This window comes from Temnothorax longispinosus, unplaced genomic scaffold (genome assembly GCF_030848805.1).
Source record: "Temnothorax longispinosus isolate EJ_2023e unplaced genomic scaffold, Tlon_JGU_v1 HiC_scaffold_14, whole genome shotgun sequence".
In the NCBI taxonomy this organism is placed as follows: Eukaryota; Metazoa; Arthropoda; class Insecta; order Hymenoptera; family Formicidae; genus Temnothorax; species Temnothorax longispinosus.
This window is the reverse complement of record NW_027269925.1, coordinates 760,621-784,521: the sequence shown is the minus strand read 5'-3', so window position 1 is coordinate 784,521 and position 23,901 is coordinate 760,621. Positions and strand designations below refer to the sequence as shown.

The following is a 23,901-nucleotide window of genomic DNA, read 5'->3' as shown; positions in this document are numbered from 1 at the left end:
GATAATTATATTTTAATTATGTACTAATTCGCTTCTTTTCTTTCAGGTTCCCGCCTCGGATGGATCGCTGCTCTGTTGCTGCTCTGCTTCCCCGGATCCTCGCTTTACATCGCATACCGAATTGCCGCTGGCCAACATTGGATCATCGCCGAAGGACAAGGTAAGTAGAAGGTAAGTATCGATAATTTTTTATAATTAATCAGGAAAATTTGTTTCAGAATTAATTAATCTTTAATTTCAGATCATCATTTCAACATTACAGGCCGTTTCACAATATCATAAAGGTGTCTCACAACGCGAGTTTCTCGCCTCGGTGTGAATGTCGCTTTATTTTAATAAAGTTGCACAATTATTCAAATTGCGTATCTCGGCTTATTCGTTTAGTCGATACGATGCTTTTATTTCAGATAATTATTCCGATCGGAGGACTTTGTTCCCCGTGATTGTTAAACTATGATCACGCACTCGGCTGTGATCATCACTCTATCGTACAATGTTCGTGCGCAGAATTAACGAACGAGTATTCGGTGGTTAAATACAATAATTAATAATGTCCGCACAATATTCCGTATCCGCGTGACCCAATGCCCGTGGTTGTTATATACTCGATAATTGCACTTCCGTTAATTAACAATGTATCCGAATTTCAACTCGCGTATTGTTGCTAAAGGTGCGATTTCATGGGCGTCAGTTGACGCGCGTCAAGACGATTTTGTGACGTCATGTTGTTTCTGCGTCGACTGCGCTGAAGAAGTTCAGATTTTCCAACTTCTAGCGTCAAAGTGTCATGTCGGTTCGTTAAAAATCGCGAACTTTCTAAACGCAAAATAGGAAATATCGCGTGGTAAAATCCATGCACTGCACGATTCTCAAAAATCTCTGCAACCCAGTATTTCTTTTTTTTATATTTCCTCCTTTTATTTTCTTCAATTGCAGCTATCACGGCAAATGCTGCTGCTATACGTCTTTTTTGAATTTCTGAATTTCTTGAATTTATAACATTTGCACATTCTACCATCCACTCATAATATTTCATTGACGGCGAACACATTTTTTCGAAAACTACTGCAATAAATAATAACACTGCAGGTTATGTGTATCAATTTCTCGACGCGAGTTCCAAAAATTGACGCATGGTCAATTGACACATTGACGCTTCTTCATTGCGCGTCAGAATATCGGCGTCAACTGACGCCCATGAAAAAGCACCTTAACACTCGATTGTATTTGGCAATTAATTGCCCCTCGCTGTTAGTTAAGACGAGTAAATTTTACGCGATAGTACGCGGGAGTTCTCGGTTGTAAAGTATAACGCGTATGCCGATCGTACAGAGTGTGATACGTGTATTCGCCACGGCTATACCCGAGAGACTGCCTCGAGCGGTCGCTCTCGCTTGGGCTCCCCACTTATGCCGGATCGCTCCCATTCCTCGGAACTTTCTCGATTGTCCATTGTTCGCGGCCGGCACATCTGGCGTGATCATGCGAAAACACGATGATTTTCACTACCCTCTCGCGTGCTCTTTTGCGCATCTTTCACTTATGCCCGTTCTAGAAGGTTCCCGTGGAAATTTCCACGCGCAACGCAGTGCGAGAACCTTCCTTCCTCGGTACCGCTGCACCAGGTTTTCACTCGCGGAAACTTTTCAACGCGGACAACGTCGACCCTTGCGCACCTCTTCGGAGATGCCCCTGATGGTGAATTCGGATGTTCTTCCTGTAGATGACGTCCGGGTGACGTCGATGTCGTCGGCCGTTGACGCCGACCCTCTGGCTGGGTTTCTCGGGAGCTGGTATCACCTCTCCGGGCCACTGTTCCTGGAGATGATGCGTTTCCCGGGGATCTCGTCGGAGCACGACGTCGACCCCCTAGGTGGGTGTCCCAGAACCTCTTGCGACGGATTCCGTCGTTTGTTCCCGGGAAACTCGTCTGACCTTGACGCCGATCCCCTGGGAGGGTGTCCCAGGTCCTGGTGAGACTATCGGATGGATGAGTTCCTGGCGAAAATGTGTTTCGCCGGGATTTCGCCGGACAATGGCGCCGACCCCCTGGATCTGTGTCCCAGGTCCTCGGAAGACGTTTCGACCTGTCTGTTCCTGGAGAAGATGTTTTTTCCGGGAACTTAATGTATTTTCGGCGCCCACCTCGTGGACGCGCGTACCGGGTCCGGGGGATGTTCCTCCGTGCCCCCAATACGGGTTATCGCCGTAACTCTATGTCAGCGTTTCGAATTAAACGCGTTTGTCATCATACGATCATTATCGCTTAAACTATATCGACAATCGCTAAATAATATGAGACCTTTTCGATCGGCGGTGAGCCAGAGTATCAACTAAACTTTATTTTATATCTATCGGCCGGATATATTTCTTAACTTATAAGTACTCGCGATCTTTGCCGTCTTACCGACCGTTATGCTATTCAGCCTGTATCTTATGAAATGAGAATCTAAATCTACATGGCCATACGGGCTCTCAACGCAACTTAATCCTATGTCTTTAACGAGTTATGAATTAATACCGCGAGCATAATCTTAATCATAATGGCTCATGGCCTTGTAAGTATATTAAAGAAACGTAAATGTCTTAATCGATAAATGAGAAAACCAAAAATAAAATAAATTTGTATATATCTGTCTCCGAGTGCCTTCTTCGACATCGGATTCTTATATCTAGATAAAGAAATAGCCATATGGGCTTAACGCCATTTTGTGTTCAAAGCAAGAAATCACCATATGGGCCTGATGCGGTCTTATTAAATAGAAAATGGAAAACCCGAATGATCGCCTGGATTTCGCGCCTATTCCTCACGACGAGTCTCTCCCTTAGAACATATAGAAATGGAAGCGGAATGCCTATTGTTTTCGGAAGAAAAACATGTCCGGAGGAAGTGAGAAAGAAAATCATAGTTGCCTCTCTCTTGTGAGTGACTGCTCGAAAGTGCGCATGCGCGGTCTACATTTGTTTGGCCGGTTTGGCTCACTGAAAAATAAGGTTATGTTAGTGACATATGTTGAAACACGGTTATTTCTTAGATATTTTCTAAAACGTGTTGATCCGCGAACGTACGCCAAAATTCAAGCAAGATGATATATTGTATTTTATGCGGTAGAAAGGACAAATCGGTTTCCTATATACGGTAAGTAAAAATGTATTTAATTTATTGTCAGTTTGCGTGATTTCAGTAAACTCAGCAATAAATTTAATTATTGAACTATTTAAATTAATTAATATTAAAACTATTTTTTTTACATTTTAACTATTTAAATCTATTTTATTATATCTGTCAACAGATTTCCATCAAATAAGCATATCAGAAAGCAGTGGTTGAAATTCTGTAACAAGACCGAGAACAATTTGTATGACTCACACAGATTGTGTACAGATCACTTCAAACCCGAGGATCTGAGGAAGCGTTCAAGGTGTATCGTTGTGCAACCAGAAGCTGTGCCTTGTATATATATAGTTGGTGGAGGCACCCCACCTTCCACCTTCGTTGGAAATGCCAGTAAGACTGATGATGGCAATATCTGTTCCACTGGAATCACGAACAGTGATTCTTCGAATGACAACATTAACGTCGTGAATTATTCACAGTCCACAACAGCAGTAACAGAGAGTGAGTCTTATTTTTGTTTGTATATCTATTTAAATGTTTTGGCGTACACCAGCAGCAAATCGAAACATATACCAAGACGTTAATTTTTTAATAATTAAATAAGATATTTGACCAAAAAGTGTAAACTTGAAAGATGCCAAAATTTTCATGTATACAACTTGTATACGACTTCGATTTGTGCTTGAGGCTTTTAATAACCTATTACATACTGTTTCTGTGACAGATATTACACACACTCCTTCCAATCGAATCACAAGCTCTTGTGGTACACGCAAGAAATCTCAGGATTTTGCTAAAGAGGATATGAGTAGTATGGATGTCAATGTGGATGTCGATCCTGCTCATTGTACTGAAATAGGCAATTGTGAAATTTTTCTGAACAACTGCCTAACTCCCTTGAAACGGCGGAAAGATGCTCATTGCAGCAGCAAGAGAAAACGCTTAGATTTTAATGATAGTATTGATTCAACGATTGCTATTCATGAATTACCAGTAAGTATTACTTCGTTACATATATTTAATCCTAATATATCCATTAATTTATTTTATTTTTTATGACCTAAAAATAATAAATCCCCTGTTTTATATTGAATATAGTAAATATATATAATAATATAAGTTTTACACAATCTATCAGGTTCCTGCCATTACATCAGCCATTTGTGATTCTGCTCCACCGATGATACCAGATCCACGTTATGTTGGTGATATCCGGTCACCTCATCTGGCAACACCAAGACGAGCTATGAGAGTCATGAATTTAGCGCGACGTACCATTATGCAGCAACGAAAGAAAATTGAAACATTGCAAAAAAAATTTGGTAGATGCAAGCAACGTATTTCTTCGCTAAAGGATCTGGTCTCTGATTTGAAGAAAAAAAAACTACATTTCTGAAATTGCTGCTGACAATTTAATGGTATGTTTGAATAACATTTATCGATCGATGAAAGCTCCAAATAAAGCCAATGCATTCATCGAAGGCTTCGAATAAAAGTGTTAGACATAATTCCATATTTTACATATTACACAATAACTTCAGTGACGAGTTCTGATGAAGATAGCGCCGTTTGTCACAATGTCAACTTGTCTTTTTTTCTTTTCCTTGACTCGGATCATGACGATAACTTCAGTAATTTGTATTTTATTAAAAACTATAATCGGTTATATATCTACAATCGGATGGAGTTCAAATTTACCTCGGTTACAATTGTACATAAATATATTATCTGGAATTATGCTCTCTGGAGAATATAAAAATTGAATTAAACATGTAAATAAGTTTCATATAGGAAGGATTGATTATTGTATTTAGGGTGAAATCCCAGAAATCATGCATGAAGTTCTGAAGTGGAAAGGAAAAATGAAGAGTAAGTACTCCGCTGAATTACGAGCCTTTGCTTTGACTTTGAATTTTTATTCAAACAAAGCCTACGAATACGTACGAAAAACGTTCAAAAACCTTCTACCGGAATCTTCAACAATTCGCAAATGGTATAGGTCAATCAATGGACGACCTGGATTTACTGACGAAGTTTTGCAAGCTCTACGATGTAAAGTTCAGAATACCGATAAACCAATAATTTGCAACTTAGTTATAGATGAAATTAGCATCCGTCAGCAGGTCGAATACGATGGAAATCGGTATTATGGTTATGAAGATTTAGGTTTCAATAACTGTACAAATTCAGATCAGCCATTGCAAGCTAGAAGTGCCTTGGTTTTCATGCTTGTAGCTTTAAACGCGCATTGGAAGGTCCCGATAGGTTACTTTTTGATCAATTCACTAAGTGGAAAAGAAAGAGCGAGCGTTCTTAGAAACTGTTTAGAATTACTTGCGAAAATTGATGTACACGTACATTCGTTGACTTTCGATGGTGCCAGCGTTAATGTGTCTATGTGTAAGGAGTTAGGTGCAAACTTTGAATTGGGAAAGAACTTTAAACCTTTTTTTATTAATCCTGCGACAAAAGAAAAAGTGTTTTGTTTTTTTGACCCTTGTCATATGTTGAAATTAGTTAGAAATACGTTAGGACACTACTTAAAATTGTGGAATAACGGAAAAGAAATATTGTTTGACGACATTAAGCGTTTGCAGAAATTGCAGGATGAAGAAGGATTGAAGGCTGGCACAAAGCTAACTAAAAAACACATTTATTTTTATAATAATAAGATGAATGTAAAGTTAGCGGCTCAAACACTCAGCAAAAGCGTTAGCATTGCTCTAAAATTTGTTGAAAAGTGTTTTCCTGGATATTTACAGTCACCTCAAGAAACTGCTAAGTTCTGCTCTATCTTTAACGATGCCTTTGACATTCTTAATGTCAGATCAAAATTTCCAAAACCGAAAAAATGTAATATGCCTCTTTCTGACAGTACCTTTATTGAATTAAAACAATACGCTGAGAATATAATTGAATATATTAAATTGATTGTATATCTTTACGATCCTATTTCTCTTATTATTATTCACGTCGCCTGAGAAAGACGTTTCAAACTATTATTAACCGGCTATTGCGATAAATATTACCACATGCCTCGGTAGTCGAATTGGTACGACGCCCTACACGGAATGAGGGAGGTTCCAGGTTCGAACCCTGGCTGAGGTAATATTTTTCGCAATAAATTTTCTTACAGTTATTAGATATTTAAATCGAGTCGATTTAATTCCGGGGAGGGAAGGGTTTTAATTCTAACAATTACTGTGTTTTAAGTCCGACAAATAATCGGCGCGCAGTATGTTGGAAAAAACTATATGTATATATAGACATATATGTATACAGTAACTAATATAAGGCTGTCAAAGACCTAAGCTTGGATCGCATGGCTTTTCTAATTGATTGTATATCTTTACGATCCTATTTCTCTTATTATTATTCACGTCGCCTGAGAAAGACGTTTCAAACTATTATTAACCGGCTATTGCGATAAATATTACCACATGCCTCGGTAGTCGAATTGGTACGACGCCCTACACGGAATGAGGGAGGTTCCAGGTTCGAACCCTGGCTGAGGTAATATTTTTTCGCAATAAATTTTCTTTACAGTTATTAGATATTTAAATCGAGTCGATTTAATTCCGGGGAGGGAAGGGTTTTAATTCTAACAATTACTGTGTTTTAAGTCCGACAAATAATCGGCGCGCAGTATGTTGGAAAAAACTATATGTATATATATAGACATATATGTATACAGTAACTAATATAAGGCTGTCAAAGACCTAAGCTTGGATCGCATGGCTTTTCTAATTGATTGTATATCTTTACGATCCTATTTCTCTTATTAGTAGTCATATATACATAGTGAACGAAACTATATACAAAAAATAAGATCTTATTATAACTATTAATACAGTTTATTACTATATAGTATGTTTCATTGTACTATCAACTGTGTTTTATGTAACTATATTTTATAGTATGGTTAACAACACGAAAATCTAATTTTGGTTCATAATAACCATTTCATATATTACATATTCAATTCAAAATTTTATTACTCTTTTTAAACTGAATTTGTTTCTTAAGATGATTTTTGAAAAATTATATATTTGCGCTAGTTATGACATATGTAGACTATATATAACACTTACATTAAACTAAGAAGTAGTCTACCACGTAAGGCAGTTGGCTTACGATCCAGAGTTCCCGAGTTCGAATCCCACCAAGGTAAGTGTTTTTTTCAGATATGAGAAAGTATTTATAATCATAGACTGCATCTTAAGAAACAAATTATAGTTAAAAAATAGTAATAAAATTTCGAAATAAATATATTTTTTTGTTTTAGAGATGGTTAGACTGATAGTAAGGTTGACTATAAATATGTGTCTATTTTACTATATTTTGTATGTTTAACTAAACTATAAATATATGGTTGATGCCAAAATTAACTATGAAATATAGTGAGATTATAGTTACTCCAACTATTTTTTCTCTCAGTGTAGCTGTTTGCAATAGTTGAAGAACGAACAAACGAAAACCGTGTATGCTCGGCGCGTCGCGGCAAGCTTCGAGCGAAAAGAATAGGACAGACATATCTGCTGTCTCATTCTCTTCAGCTATGACGTAGCTATGCCGCAGCCCGTAGCTATGCCCACGGTCGGCTATGCCTATGCCGACTATAGTCATATATTTCTGATGGTATTGTGACGCTCATATTTCAGTCAACTAAATGTCTTAATGACCATAAAAATATAGTGTGCGTAATAATGTTATAAAAACAACAACTATAACGTTATAAATATAGTTACATTAATCATGTTATTTAATAAGTCTGACAATATTTATATATTTCAATAAGTCACTATAGTATTTTGATTTCTATAACCCATCAAAAAAAGTTGATGTATTATTTGTTCACATTTATTAGTTCTCTTAACCACTTACTTTAGTTGCACTAATTATTAAACAGTTCATGGAATTAAAATTACATAGTCCATGTTATTCCTCCCATGAAGTTTGTACAACAATTATATATTAATTTTTTTAACCACTTCTTTAGTTGCACTAATTATTAAAAAGTTCGCGGAATTATAATGATATAGTTCATGTTATTCCTCCAATAAAGTTTGTGCAACAATTATATATTATTTTTCTTAACCATTAAATTAGTTCTCTTAACCATTAATTTGGTTGCAATAACTATAAAATAGTTCATTTAACTATATAAAATAATTATATGAATACAACTTGCTTAGTTGTCACCTTATAGTTGCCATGACAATGATTTTTTCTCTGAGTGTTGAAGGCTATAAATCACAGATCACGAGCAATGGAACCCTTTAGGAGAATTATTTCATATTTTGATGTATCTATACAAAAGAAAATGGATATAATTAAACAGCTGCCTCTTGAAATATCCAACATGATTTTTGGCATGTTGGACAATCTGTCTCTCCGGTCGGTTTCAACGGTGTCTGAAGCATGAGAAACGATAGCTATGGACGAACGGAGACACAGGCTCCGGAGTGCGAAATTAAATGTATTGAAAATGTAATAAAATGTAAACCTGTAAAATGTAATAAAATTTTAACGTTCAAATTCAATGAACGAAACGGCACATGTACATGGGTGGGAGGTAGTGGAGTGGTGGGAGTGGGGTGGCAGGAGGGCAGTTAATTAGAACGCGCCATTTTCGGGGTAGCCTGGTGACCGATAGGGAAAGGAGTATAAATAGCAGCATCGACTGCGGGGCTATCATTATCTTTTAGGCTCTCGTAAGCTACAGGTCACAGATCAGGAGCAATGGAAGCCTTTAGGAGAATTATTTCATATTTTGATGTATCTATACAAAAGAAATTGGATATAATTAAACAGCTTCCTTTTGAAATATCTAACATGATTTTTGGCATGTTGGACAATCTGTCTCTCCGGTCGGTTTCAACGGTGTCTGAAGCATGGCAAACGATAGCTATGGACGAACGGAGACGCAGGCTCCGGAGTGCGAAATTAAATGTAAAACCTGTAAAACGGCAACCTGTAAAATACAATAAAATTCTGACGTTCAAATTTAATGAACGAAACGGTAGGGTTATTAAGCTAGATCCGGTTCAGCCTCGCCGATTACGCACATGCACCTACTATAGAAATAAGACAAGTAATCTGTGCCTTTGAAGAAAAATAAAAATAAATAAAAAATAAATGTTAATAGCATAAGGTAACTTTTGAATAAAAGTAAATGTAACTAAAAAATGAATGTTAGTAGCATATTGTAGCTATTTAATAAAAATAAATGAAAATATAAAATAAATGTAAGTAGCATATGGTAGCTTTTGAATAAAAATAAATGTAAATAAGAAATAAATGTAAATATTAGTAGTAGTAATAAAAGAAAGTTTGTATATACGCGCATTGTACTTGTTATTTTTCTTTTATTCCTAGCAGTATTATATATAACTTTGCGTCCTTAAATATCCTTATGTGCGTCTCATTTTTTCATAACCGTAAGAACCCGTGTAGAAATGTTCATTGTAGGGCAAAATTATAAGGCCCTTATGTGGCATGTAACAAATTGTTTACAAGGTCCTTATAAAGAAAGTTTTTCGGGCCCTTATGAGGAAAATTTTTCGGGTCCTTATAAGGAAAGTTTTTCAAGTCCTCATAAGGAAAGTTTTTCGGGCCCTTATAAGGAAAATTTTTCGGGCCCTTATAAGGAAAGTTTTTCGGGCCCTTATAAGGAAAGTTTTTCAGCCTTGATAAAAAGGCCTTATTTCGACCAGAATTACAATTCATGCTTTCAGAGAAAATTTTATTAAATCCATATTAAATATATATTAAATTCATACGAAAATTTTAAATATAACAATAAGAATTACATATTTGTTTTAAAATTTTTGTTTAGAAATTACATATTAAGTTATTGAAAAGTACATAAACAATACAAAATTATTAAAATTATGCAAAAATAAAACTAAATATTATTAAATTACGCGTCATAAATTATATGTGTAATATAAGTAAAATATAAATAATATAAATCAAATTATATGTATAATATAAATAAAAATAAAATATATTTGTTATAAATGAAAATAAAATATATATTGTATAATTATACGCGCAGCATAATCAATATCAGTATTGTTTAATAAATGTATGTGTTGAAGTAAATGTTAAATGACGTTAAAATTATGAATAATAATGTTTTTAGCTGAGACTTACAAGGGAACGGTTGGAAGTGTCCTTACCCGATTTGGATGCGCTTTGGATATGTTGTTGAGCATAAAAAAAATAGTAGATTCGAATTTTTTTGCGGCGTATCTCGACGTTTAGGGGTTAAAACAACCCCTAAAAAATAACAACCGATTTGGATGCGCTTTGGCTATGTTGTCGAGCATAAAAAAACATTAGACACGGGGTTTTTTTTGCTGCTTATCTCGACGTTTAGGGGTTGAAACAACCCCTTGAAAATAACGGATTTTATAGTTTTTAGCGAATATCTTCGAAAATATAAGGCGTAACGACAAAACATTTGTACGAAATGTTTATAACTTTTTGTGCTCTTTACAATGGCGTAATCAGATTTTTCAAATTTGTCACATTTTTTAATTTAACCCCACCCCCACATATTATTTTTGCCAAATATAACAATTTTTCCAACGCAAATTTAAGAGCGTCAAATGTCAAATATATCCATGTGTATTTCTATTATGATACCATTATTAGATTTTTGGCAAGACGAGATGATATGTGATATAGGCGTCGGACTGTAGGTAGGTTGTTGCGTTATTTTTGTTCAGTTGCGTCGTACGCTTAATAATTTCCGTTTGTGCATATTTTCTCATACAATATATACTATATACTACAACATAATAGGATTCCCCCGTTACCCTCGGCGGGGAAACAGGTGTAAAGTTCGGAAAGGTGGAAATAGGGTCGAAAACAGAGCTGTGTGGAAGGGTGGAGGTGCAGGATTGAAGGAGGGTGCGAAGGAAGTTGAAAAGAGGCGGTGGGATTGGAAGTTGTGACGTCCTGGATGATGCGAGGTGGCTCGATCCGGCAGAACGTCTCCGTTGATGGGTTCTTTTTCTTGCAGTTAAGGAGGTAAAACCCCAGGATAATTAGCTGTTGGTCGGCAATGTAGATTATGGCTTCTTGGATCCGTCGAAGGTAGGTATTCAATAATCTTTATCTTTCTTTTGATATAAAAGAGTATGGTATTTATTGTAGAAATTTTACGATACAATTGGCTTATATGGGAGGATGGAACAAGTATAAGATATGTGACTTTTCCTGGCTCGTTCCACACTCTCCGTCGAGAGGGTGAAAGATTCCGCTGTTATACAATTTTGGAAACGGTAGTGGGAGGTAACCGCACCTCGTTGCAATGAGTCATAAGGCGTTGTCTAGCGGATGTGAGTCTACTTCTAATGGTGTGGCTCGCTTGCCAGCAATGAGTCATAGGGTGGTGTCTTGAAATTCATTACCTTATATGGTCATGCGTTGCGCTCTGCTTCGACATGTCCATATATAGTCTATGCGAGGACTAGTTTCACTCGAACAAGTCATACAGGTGACTCATCTGAATTCCATTTCTATTCTCTGTTCTAACAGCAATTTGTATTGAGAGCGATACCTTTTTTCATTATAAAATCTCAATATGACTTTTATCATAAAGAAATATAAGAAATCTTTAATATTTTAATTTTAAAATGTGCAAATATACGTTGAATATTATTTAAGTTTCTTCAGACATGCTTTACATACAGTAGAATAGTTTAATAGTACAATTAAAGTCATTATTAGCATGTCTAAAGTATAAAAGATATTGCTCTCTTTGTCTAACAGTTACTATGATATATCTGACTCTCTCTTTCTCTTCTTCAGATTGTATAATACTCGCATCTCACTCGGATTTGCGTTCCCTATGCTACGCATATACAATTTTATCTTTCTCTGGTTCGTGAGTGGCGTTTCGGCGCTTGACGCTCGATATTTATATTAATTTTAGTAAGTATATATATATATATTTGTTAATAATAATGTTGATAAAAGTGATGTTAGCGGTGGTAATAATGATTCTAATATCATGTTAATAATATATCATGCAGGTAGAAATGGTTAGCATTCTTATAGTACAGGAAATCAATGAAATTAAATTGTTTATATATAATAAAATTTTTATTATTTTTATATCTCGCGAATGGTTGGGAATTTGATGGGAGTGTATAGGAAATATATTGTAGGACTTTCACTAAAGTATAATATAGCATTGGAAATTTTCATCATTAATATATGTGTTTGTTAATAACAAATTATTGATTAAATAAATTGGTACTTTTTAATTCGCGTATTGATATTGTTATGTTCTCTTTATTTAAGAGGTTTCGAATTTCTAATATCATCTTGTTTATGAGCATTCTTTATTTTATTGTTATAAATATTTCGTAAATAAACAATTACAGAAATAAAAGTTATTATCATTTTTCGTAGGTGTACTGATGCAGAGTTTACGTGCGCGGTCAAAATTCGTATTTACCGAAACAGGTTTTTATAATTATGCAAGCAGTTCGACTCTGGGTTGCCACATTTTAAGGGTAGTTTATCCCAGATCGGAATAACCGTTATCCGGCCCTGTATTTCTTTTAAAATTTGTGTAGTCTTCATTAATGGAGTAACAAGGTTTTTGATTTATATAAAAGTTGTTATATATGATCTGAGGTATAAGTTAAAAATATTTATTGACATGGTCAGTAATTTGTTTATGATTGTTTATAAAAATAAGTTGCAATTTTGAATAATTATATAGTAAATGTTTTTCTATTGAACGGTTCTAATGATTATTCCTTATACACGTTTATATTGTTTTTATTTCAAACTATTCGTTTTCTATTTTTATTTTAATTTATTAAAAGTCTACATGGCTATCCCTGTCTTATTCTCTATGAACTGGTATTAAACTATCCTCGTCTTTCATGGGGCGAATGTTCAATTTTTAATCTCATTTATTAGTTTAATTAATTTAAATAGAAAATCGGCGTTAACGTCACTGGTGTTTAGGAGTATGAGGGATTCCATTTTTATCATAATAATTAAGTGTCAAAATTTTCGTTCGGAAATGAAATTTTTCGATCTTAAAATGTATAAAAGACTAAAATATTAATGTAAAAGTGATTTGGTCTTTGTAAGTTTAAAAGGTAAGAAATTCAAAATGGCGGACGTGAAACTTTAATAATTTATAACTCGAGAACGGTAAGAGATAAAGAAATGGGGTTTCTTTTGTTGTGTTCAGACAATTAAGGGTATTATTTTAGGTTGTTTAAAATTTTTGTGTTTTATGGATTTCCGTAATTTCTAATTATATCTCGGAATTAAGAAGGGATATGATGTGGGGGTTTTTGTGAGATTACTTGACATGCTCTGCTGAGTGTCTGCAGTGATTTTATTCATCATTTTTTATAATAATTTTATGATAAATTTTATTGTTAATTAGTTTATTTTGAGAGATCCAACAATGATTTATAACCAAAAGATGTTTGACTTTTTGTGATAGTTCCAGTAGTCACACTAGCTAAGTCTGTTAATAATATAATTTAATTGTTTATAACAATCATGTTTGAGAAATGCTAGTAAGATAATTATTATTTTAGGATAATAATAATCTTTAGGCACAAAAGGTTATGTTCTTATGAATAATCTGCTTTTAATTTATTTATTTATATTTTATTTAAGTTTCCTTAGTTTATTTTTATGGATCATGCATTTATTATCGTTAGATCCGCGTGTCAAAGTGAATTTATATTGCATAAAGGATCTCATAAGGCTTGTAATATCCATTTACGATCAATTTTAGTGATTCTGGGGAATTTTAACAAGCGATTGTCCAAAAGTTTATAGTGTGATTCATGAAAATGGGGCTTAAGCTTGAAAAGGTGCCTTTAGGCAGCCATGTTCTCTAGGCTTGGGCCAATTACTTTAAGAACGCGTGCTCGCATCAGCTGAGTGATTGTTGTGACAGTTAATTTAAAGAGTGATTGTTATATTATAATATTGTTTTCAGATGCTGGGCACTTTTAGCAATGAGGATAGAAATCGAAAAATTTATGCGGCTGGAATATAGCGGTGATTATACCGTCAGACGTGACAAAGTGATGATAGAATCGAGGTGAAGCGGCCAGAAATTGAGGGAGAAAAGGAGAGTTAAAAGTGAAGTTAGAATGACGGAGAGGAATGAGAAGGAGGACGCAGCGAGGAGGGGTGCAGAGTGAGTTGAAGAGTTGAGTGCAGAAGGAACGGGTACTCGAGCGAGTGGGAGCGAGGAATCGATCGTGAGATCGATCGAGTCGGCATGCGAGAGAGGTGCTACCGACGGACGGCGGATGTGAGAAGTGAGGCGAGCTGGCTCGTTTGATCAATGAATGATCGAGCGGATCGAGCGTCAGAGAGATGCGTTTCGGTATGGTAAGGGCCTAAGCAGAATGGCTGTCTTGGCAGTGTTTTATGCCTTAAGTCTTTGTCTTATGTAAGAGCCTAAGCAGAATGGCTGTCTTGGCAGTGTTTTATGCCTTAAGTCTTTGTCTTATGTAACGCACAATACTGTACATAAGACAAAGACTTAAGGCATAAAACACTGCCAAGACAGCCATTCTGCTTAGGCCCTTACATATGTTGCAGTATATAGTATATATTGTATGAGAAAATATGCACAAATGGAAATTATTAAGCGTACGGCGCAACTGAACAGAAATAACGCAACACGTACCTACAGCGCGACGCCTATATCACATATCATCTCGTCTTGCCAAAAATCTAATAATGGTATCATAATAAAATACACATGGATATATTTGGCATTTGACGCTCTTAAATTTGCGTTGGAAAAATTGTTAGATTTGGCAAAAATAATAGGTCCCCGGGTGGGGTTAAATTAAAAAATATGACAAATTTGAAAAATTTGATTACGCCATTGTAAAGAGCACAAAAAGCCATAGACATTTTGTACAAATGTTTTGTCGTTACGCCTTATATTTTCGAAGATATTCGCTAAAAACTATAAAATCCGTTATTTTCAAGGGGTTGTTTCAACCCCTAAACGTCGAGATAAGCAGCAAAAAAAACCTGTGTCTAATGTTTTGTGATGCTCGACAACATAGCCAAAGCGCATACAAATCGGTCGTTATTTTTTAGGGGTTGTTTCAACCCCTAAACGTCGAGATAAGCAGCAAAAAAAATGCGAGTCTACTGTTTTTTGATGCTCGACAACATAGCCAAAGCGCATCCAAATCGGTCGTTATTGTTTAGGGGTTTTTTCAACCCCTAAATGTCGAGATACGCCGCAAAAAAAATGAGTACTATTTTTTGATGCTCAACAACATATCCAAAGCGCATCCAAATCGGGTAGGGACGCTTCCGACCGTTCCCTTGTTAGTAAGAGTTAGACAGTATCTAATCTGCTACATTATTTTTGTCGTTGTTCGTTTGATGAGCATTGGCGGCCAATAGTCGTCGTATATTACGCTGCCCATCCCAATCTTTCGCATTATTAAAAATAGTTCCTAGTGTTTTATTAAAATCTTTGTTTGTTATTGGCTCAGTATTTTCACCCGTGCAATTGTCACATGACAAGTCTGTAATATAAAATACAAATTATAAATATACTTATTAATTTATACTATATTAGCACATAATAATGATATCGAAAAAAAATTATGTACTAACCAAAAAGTGTTTTATAAAAAACTGTTTCTTTAATAACATATTTATCTTTAGACTGGTGCACTGCAGTGAGTTGCATGGCTAAATGTCGATCCAAAAAACTTTTTAATACTGTCAGAATTGTTTTGTGAATACTTTTTTCAGTTATATGTTTTAGCGATGCCTTCTACAAAATAAAATATATTTTATTATATTTTTCAGAAATACATATAAATACAGAAATCAATATGAAATATAAATATAAAATCAATAAAATTTAAAAATTTACAAAATCGGCACAAAACTGTGTAGTCTCTGTTCAAATTTTAATTCTATATATATATATATATATATATATATATATATATATATATATATATATATATATATATATATACATATATGTGTATCCCGATCATCGATATATCGAATAGATTGAGCATCCCTATAGAGAAATAGGCGCTCGCGGTAGAGTGAGAGTCTACATACGAGGCCTGTTTTGTCTTTTGTTGACATCTCTCATTGGTGAAGAGGGACGAAATCCCCTAACGAGATATCAGCAAGAGAGACAAAATAGGCCTTCTATGTATAGGCTTTCTCACTCTATCGCGAGCGCATAATTCTCTGCAGAGAGTCGCTCAGTCCATTCTATATATCGATGATCCCGATAAATTATCACCATAATATAATAAATGTAAAATATTAAATTAAATGTTTCTTGAATATAGAAATTATAATATTAACAAACCTTTCGAAAAATGATTGTTTTCATGATCTGTTTCCTTACTTCTTGTAGACTAAAAAGTAACCTGCGGAAATATAAACTTTTTAAATAAATTGTAATTACAGTTTTAAGAGTAAAAAAAGTTTAATTTATAAATAATATTAACGTTTATAAACTCAATGTACATTCTGTACTGGATTTGATAAGTATACCCCATATAGCACAAAATATTTTAAAAATATTTTTTAATATTTATTAGAAAGATTAAAATAATTTACAAAAATATTTTTAGAATGTTTCTATGTCCGCTTAATAATGTCAGAAAAATACTTTTAAAATATTTTTAAAAGATTGTGTTACGTCCTGCGGACTCCACGATATCTCTTTTTCGCGGGAATTCTTATGCGCCTAAGATAGCCCTTAAGATTAGGATAAACAAACCGAGTACGGACGGTTATCGATCGGGGGGTGAGGTTAGATCTCCTCGCATTCCTTTTTTTTATGATCGAACTACTTATTTGCTTGGGCAACTAAAAGCAACCTCTCAGATGACAAATTACTAGATTCTCGTCAACCTCGCCATAACTATAAACCCGGCGACACAACACGCAGAAAGGGCCTTAACTCCAGACGGGGGATGATGGGGATCTGTATTATATCGCGCGACTCAAAACTGGCCGTGCGATGTTCCGACAAACAGAAATGAAACCTAATATGTGCTTTTAGAAATCTTAAGAGCACGTGGGGAAGTTTCTGTTTGCAATAAAACTGCACTTAAAATTGAGAAGTATGGATCGTCTGTCGACATAAAAACAGGGTCGCGAGATAAGTGAGGAACCCCAATAAAAGAGAAATCGGCGACAGTCGAAAAACAAATGCGTCACTGGAAGAACCGATGGGTTATACCCCCAATAAGACAGCGGAGGCCTTAAGAGGGGGCTCACCAATGGAAAACCGGAAAAATCGATAACCGTCTCTAGCTTTCTAGGATAGGCGTAAACTCAAAATCTACCTCTTGGGTGAGAAACATCTCGCCCAATAAGAATTCCTTTAAATAATAATTAGAAACATCCCGCCAACCAGAAATCCTTTAAACGAAAACCAGACACATCCCACACGAAATTCACCCCTTCCATCTTTCGAACCTTCCTATTTAAATCGCGACATCACAGGACTCCCCCTCAGAGAAATTTTTTCAGTCTTCCAAGTTTTAGTCTGCATATTGTTGCGTCTACCTATTGCTCGGTATTATAATCGGGATCTCATTCGTTTCGAGTCTCGACTCCACGTTTAAAGTCAGTGCAACAAATCCGACGAACCATCAGTCGCCCCGATTCACCCACCGACGAGTCCAACGTCCATTGCGGAGAGAATCCCAACGACCAAGAATTCATCAAAGTAGTAAGTCCCGTAATTCTCTTAATTCTTTCCTTTTTCACGTTATCGCTCCCCTTCTCAAACGGTCTATTTGTCGGATCCCCGGAAGCTTATTATTTTGAGTCGATCGGTGTAGGCATCAGGTTCGCGGCGGTCATTGGCGTTGCCGTGGGCCTGACTTGGCTCCCGGCGTCTTCGTCGCTGTTGCGGACTCAGCCGGTCCACTGACGCCCCTGAGCTCGTGACGATTTCCTTTTGTTCGCTTCCGACCGGGTCCGAGAGAGATCGACTAAATAAATAAATAATTTTAGTGGACCCGAAAGTCCTACCCCCTCGAGGACAGAATCTCCGCACGATCAAGCGAAAGAGAAATCGACAGAACAACCGGGCGCGACGGGAAGTTGAACTCCCCCGGGAGCAGCTCAACGCCGGTCCTCCGCGACTCGCCATTCCACCGCCCTTACCAGCTTTTTCGGAGGAACCCTGTTCTTCACACCAGAATCGCCCCGTTACCGCATTTTCCCGAGCAGAAATTTTGGAAGGGCCCTAATGGGGACCTAATAAGCATGCCCTAACGCCTGATCAGGGGCTCATCAGGTAGTCCTTGTTAGGACCCGATCGTAAATGTAACGTCGAGAATTAAAATTGCCTGATCATGTTTTCCTTATCAGGGCCTCATGACTGCCCCTTGTTGCGCCTTACATTTTCGGCTGGTAGGGCACCAGTATATCGATATAGATTAGGTTATAATATTTTAAAAATGAATTTTAGTAATGATTTTATTGAATCGATTAATATACTTATATATTTTTTATTTATCTTATTTATATACTTATAATATAATCATACTAAAATCTTATATATATTATATATTTAAATATGACTGCCTTTAATATCACATATAATATATACTTATAGTATCGTACTTAAATAATATCATATTGAATATATATCTATTATTCATAAACAGCATCATCGTCTCCTTCCATTGTCTCTTCTAATTCTTCTTCTGTATGAGTTGAATTTAATTTTTTTTGTCTCATTAGTCGATGGCCTTCCCAATCCTTGGCATTGTTAAGTATGCTGCTTAATGTTGAATAGTACATCTTGTCTGTAATTGGTGGATGAGCGTTCGATGTCGAATATTCTTTGATGACAACGTCTGTAATTTACGAATGAGATTTAAGAGCTAGCATAATAATCAAAATTATAAATACAGATATGTATAGAATACGAAAAATGATTACTTTGAATGCATGACGAGAAAATAGTTGTTTTTAAGATCTGCTTTTTGTCCACTTTTTTAACGGTTGTAAATGCCATAGCTACATCTCTCGACATATATTTTTTAAAAATATTAGTCAATGATTTTAATAAAGACGTGCTTGTGTCGATATTTTTCCATAAATTAAGTTGCTAAAAACACAATACGTTTAAAATCAAGTATATAATTTATAAATGCAGGATAAGTATTTACAGAAAAAATGTCTTACAAAATCTTGCCAAAATGCTTTGTCTTTTAGGTTTTCTTCAAATTGCGTAAAGTTTTCCAGCGTTTTACATGAAAATTCCATACCATATTTTTCAGAAAATTAAATATCAGTGACGAGAAATATTCTTTTCAAGAGATACAATATTTTTTAACTCATTTATGTTTAAAGTTAATTGTGATAACTGTGAACATACACTTCTGAATCCTGATGTCACCAAGCGCGAAATCTATAGTATAATGCAATAATTAAAATGAATAGCATAACGATGAAAATTTCTTATATTGGTCTACTGCGGATCTTGGTGCCTAATATTAATTTTTGTGTGAATTTATTTACAATCTCATGCAAACTGCGCGCCGCAAATTTCATCGGTCTTGAAACACGAACCTGGATCTCGCAGTCCTGGCTGAGGTATCATTTTTCGCAATAAATTCTTTACAGTTTTTTTCGGGGAAAGGAATTTTATAGATGCTTCTTAGCATCAAACTATTAAATTGCTAATCAATTTAATTTGTGATATTACGTGTCTTGGCTTCATGTAAGAACTGTGTTTCAAGACCGACCGGCGCGCAGTTTGCATGAGCTATAGAGATAGTAAATAAATTCCCACAAGAATTAAAGACACCAAGATCCGCTGTAGACCGATATAGGCAATTTCATCGTTATCTTTGACACTTTCATTGGTCCTATTCATTATTGTAAATTAAAATTAGGTATTAAAAATCACGCAGTAAAATATAAATTAATAAAACTTGCCATTAGTGGTATATTGTTTCCTCTCATCAAACAGATAAATGGGACTTTTCTCGACACAATGTTTAGTGTTTAAAGTAGTGTTGCCATCAGTGTATTGTCCTAGAAACCATTGCAACAATTAGAATATAATATCACTTTACATATGAATGGTTTTAAATCCATATAAGAAATAAGCTTATAGAAATAAGCAGAAAACATTTATAATGCACAATAAAAAAAATATACATAAATACCTTTGCTCATTTGTAACTGTCCGCTTTTTAACACAATTGGGGTTTTCTCGGTTTTCTCAGTTTCTGTATTATATGAAACAATTACAGATATTAAATAAATATACTTTTTATTTTTACAAAATTAGAATATATGAAGGCAGTTTTCCAGTACGCACTGTAATGTTAGTACTTTAAATATATTATTTACGTTACGTATATTATAGATTTATAGGTTTTCAGTACTGTCATTACTGTATATCGGAACACGGCTAAAATATACATTAAAACAATCGTGTAATAAATAGAGATCTTACCTTTAATTGCACGACTTAAAATTTCCATTTTATCCAACTTTTGTTTATTGGATTTGCATAACGTCCTCGATTCTTTTTCCATATCTTTGGAAATTGCTGCAATATATAGAAATTAAATATATTTTATTTTCGTAAAGTACTATACAAGGTGTCCCAAAATTCGCGAATCAAAATACTATAGCAATAAAGTTCTCGAAAAATTAAATAAAATAGTTATTTATAAATTTTCATTTTAAATAATAGTTTTTGAGATATAAGGGTTTATATATAAAGCTGGCCAATCATAAACTACATTTTGACAGTCACATGTCCATGAATTGCGCGAGCGGTGGATTAGTGACTTCAAGACAGACGTTGACGTAAAATACATTTGTTATATTTGATATGCTCACGGAAATAAGAAAATATTTATAACTGATTTTGTCAATACAATCTGCCAATTTACACATTTTTATCGATTTCAACTAATTCTATAAATTAACGGACATATTAAAAAATATATAATACATATATATATATATATATAGAAGAAATTATACACATACCTTTACTCATTTGAAACTGTCCGCTTGTTAACGCAATTGAGTTTTTTTCGGTTTTCTCAGTCTCTTTATTCTCTGAAACAATTACAAATATTATAAATATATTTTTATTTTTACAAAATTAGAATAATTAAGGCAGTGTTCCGGTATATACTGTAAGTCAGTACAAAAAATCTATAATTCACGTTATGTGTACTATAGACTTCAGTAGTGACAGTACATATCGGAACAATGCCTAAATATGCATTAAAACAATCGTGTAATAAATAGAAAACTTACCTTTAGTTGCACGACTGACACTTCCCATTTTCTTAAACTTATGTTTATTGGATTTGGTTCCTGATTGTTTTTCCTTATCTTTTGAAATTACTGCAATAGAGATTAGGTATATTTTATTTTCAAAAAATGCAATATACAAATATTTTAAATAAATACATACCATTTTTTATTGTATTGTGACTATAAGTTTTTTGGGATTGTCGTTTTGTATATAAATTTTCTTCATCATTTGAAATTGCTAAAATAAATCAAGTAGATAATTAATTATATAAATAGTCAATAATTAATTAATTAAAATACTTACATTCACTCTTTTTGCTGGTCTCGCTGAGTAGGCTGCAGGTGTCATCGTCGCTGTATAACGGTGGAACATTCAATAATTTTTTTTCCACATCGCGGTTAGTTTTAATTGCTCTTAGTTTGTATCTTTTTGTATCATACGTTGCATATTCTGGTAAAGCACGGTTCACAGAATATTTTAAGACCAAAAAGAGCTGAGCAACAAATTCTTTTAGTTAGTTGTTAGCCATCGAAGTCGTGGATAACGGTCGACGCGGAGATAAATAATTTGTTTATTGCAGTTAGGGGCGAGCAACAAAATCATACGTTGCATATTCTGGTAGGGTACGGTCCATAGAATATTTAAATAACAAAAAGACCCGAGCAACAAATTCTTTTAGTTAATTTTTAGCCATCAAAGTCGCGGATAACGGTCGAAGATGCAGTATTTATTAGTGGCATTGTTTACAAAACCTTATGTGGTATTGGGTAATTGAATGTACCGCGTGGCGGCGATAGTAAGTAGTGGCGCCGAGTATCTACTCTATCTAGAGAGAGGGCGCGTCGATAGTCGTAGGTTGGTAGCGTAAGTAGTGGCGCCGAGTAGATAGAGAGAGAGCGCGTCGATAGTCTCAGGTTGGTAGCATGGAGGAGGAAGTAAATAAAACAGTTAATGGTCCACAGCCAGGAAGTACAGTTCTCTTTCCCTAAGCCCCCTTACTGATAGCGTGCGAGATTATACGGTCACAAGAGACGTATAATACATGGTGGCAGCGTCGTACTTGCGCCTTAAAAGTAGGAGTTGTCGACGAAACAAGAAAATCTTGAGAAGGAAGATAACAACCTCTAAGTACATTGTAGCACGTGCACGAACGAGCAACGAATTACAAAAATGGCGGACACAGTGATCGTGCTACCGGGTGTGGCTTTGCCCGAGCCATTTGACTTTAATAAATTCGAGCAGTGGGACACATATAAGTTTCGATTTAATCGCTACTGTATAGTGGCAGGTGTAAAGGAATCTGAGCACCAGGTAAATTCATTACTGTATGCCATGGGACCACGGGCGGAAACCATCTTCGTTTTATTTGGATTAAGTACAACAGACGCGAGCGATATTTCGAAGGTGAAGGAAAGATTCGACGGATTTTTTTATGGAAGGAGAAACATCGTGTACGAGCGTGCAAAGTTCAACATGCGAGTGCAAGTACCAGGAGAGAACATGGAAGATTACATAGCAGATCTATGCAAACTGGCGGATTCCTGTGAGTACGAGAATTTTCGAGAACAGTTAATTCGCGACCGAATTGTTGTAGGTGTCGCCGACCGCCGCCTTTCCGAAAAATTACAACACGTTGATGGGCTGGATTATAAGAAAGCCGTGGAAATTGCTAGAAACCACGAAACAGTTCAAAAGCAAAATCAATTATTACGTTCCGAAGCAGCTAGTGCAGGAAGTGTAAATAGAGTAAAGAATAAAGGCAACGCTCAGAAGGAAAAGAGTCATAATTCTCCGTGGACATGTTACGGCTGCGGTAACGACCGGAAACATAAGAAGGAATCTTGCCCGGCGAAGAACGCAAAGTGCAATAATTGCTCGAAAGTTGGCCATTGGGCCAAAGTATGCAAAACTAAGAAGACGGAAGCAAGGACCGAAGATGTCAAGCCAAAACTGCAGTACGACAAGTGGAAGATAATTCGCGAACAGATCCACTCTTCGTGGCGACGGTGAACCAACTGCATAAAGCGGCAGAGGACCCGTGGCAGGCCGATGTAAAGATCAACGACGAAGTTGTGCGTTTTCAATTAGATCCCGGTGCGGATGTGACTTTAATTGCGGATCGTGAATATTTTAAGAACAAGAGTTTTTTCGGGAAATTGCAACCAGTCGATCGTAGGTTAGAAAACGCTTCTCGCGATTCATTAAAATGTATAGGAATGTTTACAGCGTCACTTCATTATGGTAATGTACAAACGAACGCTAATATTTTTGTGATCAAGGATCTGAGGCAGAATTTACTCGGTCGAATAAAATGTACCAGATTAAATTTAGTTATGCGCTGCTCTCAAGTTTCTGTTAAAAGCACTGTGCGACCATTTATTGAATTTCCTGAAGTGTTTAACCGTTTAGGGCTTTTAAAGACATCATATAGTATTAAGTTGCGTAAAGATGTTAA

At 35.4% G+C, this 23,901-nt stretch overlaps 2 protein-coding genes across 3 annotated transcripts; both read left to right on the top strand.

Moving 5' to 3' along the window:
* Positions 1-2,829: 2,829 nt before the first annotated feature.
* LOC139823571 (uncharacterized) lies at positions 2,830-5,055 on the top strand. Of its 2 annotated transcripts, XM_071796106.1 has the most exons (5): positions 2,830-3,139; positions 3,294-3,619; positions 3,843-4,111; positions 4,257-4,536; positions 4,933-5,055. In XM_071796106.1, exons 1-4 carry the CDS (start codon positions 3,087-3,089, stop codon positions 4,512-4,514), a joined length of 906 nt encoding a protein of 301 aa, XP_071652207.1. In that variant the 5' UTR covers positions 2,830-3,086; the 3' UTR covers positions 4,515-4,536; positions 4,933-5,055. The 2 variants fall into 2 exon arrangements, with proteins under 2 accessions (XP_071652207.1, XP_071652206.1); XM_071796105.1 differs by having other exon boundaries at positions 4,257-5,041.
* A 17,561-nt stretch (positions 5,056-22,616) lies between these two features.
* LOC139823619 (uncharacterized) lies at positions 22,617-23,456 on the top strand. Its single transcript, XM_071796144.1, has one exon. The coding sequence runs from the start codon at positions 22,617-22,619 to the stop codon at positions 23,454-23,456; it is 840 nt and encodes a 279-aa protein (XP_071652245.1).
* Positions 23,457-23,901: the final 445 nt, after the last annotated feature.

Coding starts and splice junctions, on each gene's coding strand:
- LOC139823571 (XM_071796106.1), top strand. CDS start 3,087: ATGATATATTGTATTTTATGCGGTAGAAAGGACAAATCGGTTTCCTAT. Junction 3,140..3,293: donor AAATCGGTTTCCTATATACG/GTAAGTAAAAAT, acceptor ATCTGTCAACAG/ATTTCCATCAAATAAGCATA. Junction 4,112..4,256: donor TTGCTATTCATGAATTACCA/GTAAGTATTACT, acceptor ACAATCTATCAG/GTTCCTGCCATTACATCAGC.
- LOC139823619 (XM_071796144.1), top strand. CDS start 22,617: ATGGCGGACACAGTGATCGTGCTACCGGGTGTGGCTTTGCCCGAGCCA.